General features: G+C 35.1%; 2 protein-coding genes across 2 annotated transcripts in view; one reads left to right on the plus strand and one right to left on the minus strand.

The window, feature by feature from the left end:
* Positions 1-3,570, minus strand: part of LOC110375799 (ATPase family AAA domain-containing protein 2) — a 30,821-nt gene extending 27,251 nt beyond the window's left edge. Inside the window, exons 1-4 of the mRNA XM_064039036.1 lie at positions 2,992-3,570; positions 1,052-1,139; positions 728-809; positions 308-435 (exon numbers count right to left, since the gene is read on the minus strand). Coding sequence (XP_063895106.1) covers positions 308-435; positions 728-809; positions 1,052-1,139; positions 2,992-3,084 — 391 coding nt within the window. The 5' untranslated portion in view covers positions 3,085-3,570. The remainder of the gene's footprint in view (positions 1-307; positions 436-727; positions 810-1,051; positions 1,140-2,991) is intronic.
* A 309-nt stretch (positions 3,571-3,879) lies between these two features.
* LOC110375830 (BLOC-1-related complex subunit 6) lies at positions 3,880-5,006 on the plus strand. The gene is made up of 2 exons (XM_021334093.3): positions 3,880-4,052; positions 4,161-5,006. The coding sequence occupies exon 2, from the start codon at positions 4,169-4,171 to the stop codon at positions 4,913-4,915; it is 747 nt and encodes a 248-aa protein (XP_021189768.3). The 5' UTR covers positions 3,880-4,052; positions 4,161-4,168; the 3' UTR covers positions 4,916-5,006.
* The last annotated feature ends 480 nt before the right edge of the window (positions 5,007-5,486 follow it).

The following is a 5,486-nucleotide window of genomic DNA, read 5'->3' on the forward strand; positions in this document are numbered from 1 at the left end:
ACGTAATCATTTTCCAAATCGGTTGACTAGGTCCAGAGATTTCCACAACGTCACAAACTTTTCTTCGTTCATTTAAATATAAAGGTCACACATGAGAGACGACGGCAGATAGAAGAGTATGGAAGGAGAAAACATAATAACGACCCCAAATAAAATTGGGATAAGGGCAGGGGGATGATGATGATGATAAATGACCAGACATGCATATACCGGATAAATAGTATTTTGACAATTCTATATTGCCCACGCAGACGAAGTCGCGGGCAACAGCTAGTAAGGCATAAATTCGCTTGACAATAACACTTACTCTCTTGTATCGGCTTGTCTTCACTATCTTCCATGTAATTCTTCCGCGGCCCGCGACTGCGGCGTATCTTCACGCTTCTGTTAGTTGAATCATTGTCGTCGGCAAAGAACACGCGTACTTGTCTGGATCTACAATGTAAGATTTTATAGAGCCCCCAAGACAAACAATTTATTTCTATGAAAAATATTTTGCGAGTATCCCCGCCCATACATCAGTAGGCAGGAACGTTCGCTCGTTCGGACATTTAGGAAAGCTCCACTTTTGCTTAACCACGGATGTGATATGGTCGTTAATCATAGACAATATATGAACCGATTTTTTTTACTCCTGATAAAATACGTTCCTACTACAACGTGCTCCGTGACACGGCACTGATCTGTGGGGATAAACCTCTACTATGCAAGAAATCTTGTACTTTACCTCCTTGAATATTTTTCAGGTTCTGTATCGCTTTCGGGGAACACGATCCGAGGCATTTTAATTGTTCGTAGGCGGCGGCTATCTGTAACGTTTAATAATATTAGTAATATTATTAAACTTCTTAACAATGTGATGGCAAAGATACTTCAGGGTTCTTGGTAGCACTGGTGATGTTTTGGTTTTGTTTTACAAATTGTTATTATGATAGTATGACTGGACACTCTAATTAAACAGTTTTCTATAAACCTCTGAAAATATTTCTTATTCGAATAATCTTTAATATGTACTTCCTTTCCTTCTACAAAATTCTTTAGAATTACTCACATTTAGTAGGCCAGCGTTGTATCTTCCGGGTCACTTTATACTGGCTGCTCCTCAACTCTCGGGGTGTCCAATTGGACGGCTTAGGCGTCTACAATTGTTAAATTAATTTCAGCATTATTACACACACTAACAAATCATTTTGGATGAATAAATACAAACAAAAGATTATTAGATGGGAGCATAGTATACACACTAATATGCTTTGGTGTCTGAGGGGAAACTGAGTCACAACACTCATAACTGACAGCCAGTCATGTCATAATATTGGGTCACAGGAAATAGGGGCCAAATGTACCTAGATCTACATTTCAGGTGCAAATTCAAGACTGAACTAGCTAGTATTTACTGTGCCAAATACTGAAGCTTTCGGTTCTAAGAATTCCTTGCAGTATGTCAAGGGCATCAGGCAGTTGCTAGTGGTTATAAGTCCAACACAAATTTTGTATGGTGTGGGAACAATCTAAAGTATATTCTATGAGCTTTTGCCAGTTTATAGTAGATCTTATTTTATTGGATAAGTACTATAGAATAACCAACAAAATATTTTATAAAATAACAACATATTTGAACCACATACACCCCATGCAGGTACATGTCTTATATCTATAAATATAAGATTATCACAGTTTTAAGGAAACTTAGTAACATGTTAAGGTATGTGAATATTCCAAAGGTATTTCTAATGTGCAACACTCCAAACTAAGTGTCATTCATAACACATTTTGAAAATATGACCCGTTTTACTTAAAAACATAATAAAGAGACAAACACTCATTTCTTCTAACAAATTGATGTCCACCCCGTATTTTTAAAACTAAATAGCATTTTTGGGTTCTAGAAGGACTGCTACTTATTCTAAAAATGTGTTCTAAGGTGTGGTGCTGTGTTTGTAGTAAAACCACTAGTCATCATACTAGAAATATTAAATATTTTTTTGCACTCTCTCTTTTCTTTCTGTATCATTTTCTTTTATCAATGATTTTTTTTGGGATGACGCTATAAGGTTTAAGAGCACGCTATGATCAGACTATTACTTCTGTGAGTCTGTGTATTCTTCATTTTTTTGTTTCTTTTATAACCTGCCTGCATGTATTTCAATCAACAATATACTTGCAGATTTATATACTTTTCTTTCGGTTAGACTGGAAGCCAACCCCAAAATAGTTGGGAAAAAGGCTTGGAGGATGGTATGCTTACAAATTTACTTGTGCCCGAACACGCTCTACAATATTGATGTTTTCAAAAATGAACTACAATTTGAAAACTAGTACTGTGGTTAAAACAGGTTTAAACTGTTAAAATAATCTAAATAATTATGCAGAATGCTTGACTTTAGAAGAAAAACCGAATTATGGACTGTTTTATTTTCAGAGCCCTCATAAAAACAATATAGAAATCTAAGGCAGTAATCAACTGTATAAGAAACATGATTTTGTTATAGTGTTCTACACATACATCATACAGTAAATAACATTAGAATCATTTCCAATATGCAATAATTCTTATAAGAATGTATATATCAATCCTATTCAAGTCAAGTGCACACTCCTACAGTATGCAGTATTCATATGACATGAGTGATGCAACCAAGTGTGTGTAAACTATCTGCATCTTGTATTTGGATATTCATTCGTATTTATATAACATACAGTTAAGATCTCTGACATCATAGCTGTGTCAAGGCATTGTAATTACACATACAAGTAGCTTGGAATCTAAGCACTCAATAAGTAGAACTTGACTCACTAAAAAACCCATCTGTGGCCATAAAACAATAATGTAAGTCCAACATTAAGCACTAAAAGCGCATGCATCGACGTGCACTCGCGACAGTCATGTACCTACGGGTAAACAGGGACAGGAAGTTGCCACTAGGTGTTCTATACAAAGCCTCGATACCAAACCACTGCACAACAAACTAATGGCTTATACAACGTCACCTTCTCATTGGAAACGATGCCCACGTCGTTCATAGCGTAATTCCCATCGTCAACCTCCCCGTTTTCTCCATTACTGCGACGGGTTTTCACCATTGCAGTAGCTGTGTCGTAACTTTACATACAAGACCCAAAATCCGTTATGTAACAGCCCTACGACGTTACAAACACACGCAACTCGTAAATCATTAACAACACAAATGTTTTACACTCAAAATAGAAAACTAGCACGACAAAGGACGAGCGTTATCACCCGCACATGTCGTTACACAGCGCCATGTTAAATGAACAATGTACTTCTGCTGCCACCGACTTTTACAATTGTTAACTCACCAATGGAACGCACCGTTTTCTTTATTACACTTTTGACAAAAACAATATACTATTTCATTAAAGAAAAGCTTGAAAAATCAATGAATTAAACTGATACGAAACGAAATCCACAACTCACGATGTTTTTATTGACAACTGTCAAAAATTCCCGCAAATTTGTCATTTTTCAAAATGTTAGAGATGTACAGTATTATAAGCATTGCAGTTCGTCAATACTCCTTCTACATGCAGTTATTGCGATTGCGTAATGATGGTGCAATTTTGTTACTTTCATGCTCAAAGTCTTACAATTTACTATGTATTTCACACCGCGCAGTGATGTCCAAACTGAGAAAAACACAGGCATATCCTTCCCTTCAAGCAAAAGTAATCCAACTTCTGGGTTTTTGTTAATCTGTAAATTATTTCCGAAATAGTATAAGTTAGAAAATGACTAAAATGTATGTACTGTAAAATACCACTGATCGCGCTTAGCTAAATAACTTTCTTGTCGCGCAATTTACGGTTTTTATCTGAGTATGACAGTCCATTACAGGCACATCACTATAACTTAACATAATAACTTTACCGTAAATGTCAAAAATTGAAGTAGATACACAAAAAATCAATTGTGTTTTCCAAAAATAATGACTGTAATTAACGTTTAAAATGGTGTTCATAGAAATAATATTATTATAATTAAAAGAAGCACGTATATAAATATTCTGAAAACTAGGAGATTCCAATAATTTGTAAGTTATCATGCCAACTAGATTTTGAGTATCGTAAACTTATCATTCAGCTGTCGCTAATATAAAAAACTGATAGATAACATAGCTTGAACTATTATTGTGTTTCAGATTTAACAATGGCAGATAACCCTGAGCAAATATCTCCATTAGGAGAACAGAAAGCATTATTAAATGATTCATCTAGTAAACAGCAAGGGGATATTGACCTGGATGAGGAAATATCGGCAAGAATGACGGCTTCTTATAGCGAGATATCATTTCACTCTGACCAAGGTCAGCCTGACGAGCAGGAAAGAGCTCCAGGCCCATCAAGACCTTATGACCTACCTTCAGAAAACCGCAAACAAGAAAAGCTTCCCTTGGACATAGATGGGCATGTAAGATATGAGGGGGAAATGACACATTATGTAGCAGATGACTTAGAATTTAAAATAAAACTATCTAGTCCAATCGCAAAGAGAGGTGAAACTCCAGTATTTGGTAGTTCTAGTGCATCCCGTTCTAGTACACCTTCGGGAAAGTTATATAAACAAATACTGGCACCTCAGATTGGGCAGATAGATATAACAGTATTACATGACCTAGAATATGAAGCACAGAGGATTGCACAATCTGTAGATAATTTAATTGAGAACCTATCAAGTATACTGCACTCAAATTCCTCACTAACTGCTGAAAATATGGAAGTGTACAAAGATGCAGTTGGCAAGACATGTGATGCAATGGACAATAATATTAAGAGCATGTATACAATTCTAGCTAAAGGTGAAGAAGTATCCCAAGCAATGATACCCGTGCAAGCACAAGCTGCACGAATAGCAGAAATAAAGAGGCTCCTCCAACTTTTTGAGGATAAGTTCTAGATAAATGTTATTCTGAATATTTATTGTATATCTAATGTGTATTATATTATGTATATTTAATGTAAGTATTAAAATAATAGGTATAAGAAAACAGATGTTGTTTTATTTATATTTAAGCTTCTAATATAAACTTTGACTTTTAGAATACCGGTATCCAATACCTATTACCGGATTCGTATTGATATTATTGATATATTTATTGATTGATATTATTATTTATTTGTCTTATTATCCGCTACCACACCCGAAGCTGAAATCAAATTACGAGCAACGTAGAGAATTATAAGAAAAAGCATTGGTGTTGAGTGGCGTTGTTAGTTATTTCAGAACGAAACAGAAAACGTCAATTACATAGTTGCTCTTTTGTTTACTATTTTTAACGAGGAAATCTTTTATATTTAAGCAATTAAAAATCTGTATGGCAGCTTGTGTTTATTAACAATTGATTGTACAATATTTATGTATGCAATATTTTTATTAGCTCCATTCAATAGTTGCCATACTGCAAAAACAGCCGTCACTAGTGTCAAAAAATAACAATCTGAGTTTGACATCAGTTTTGTGAAGCTGT

Source organism: Helicoverpa armigera, chromosome 18, assembly GCF_030705265.1.
Source record: "Helicoverpa armigera isolate CAAS_96S chromosome 18, ASM3070526v1, whole genome shotgun sequence".
NCBI lineage: Eukaryota > Metazoa > Arthropoda > Insecta > Lepidoptera > Noctuidae > Helicoverpa > Helicoverpa armigera.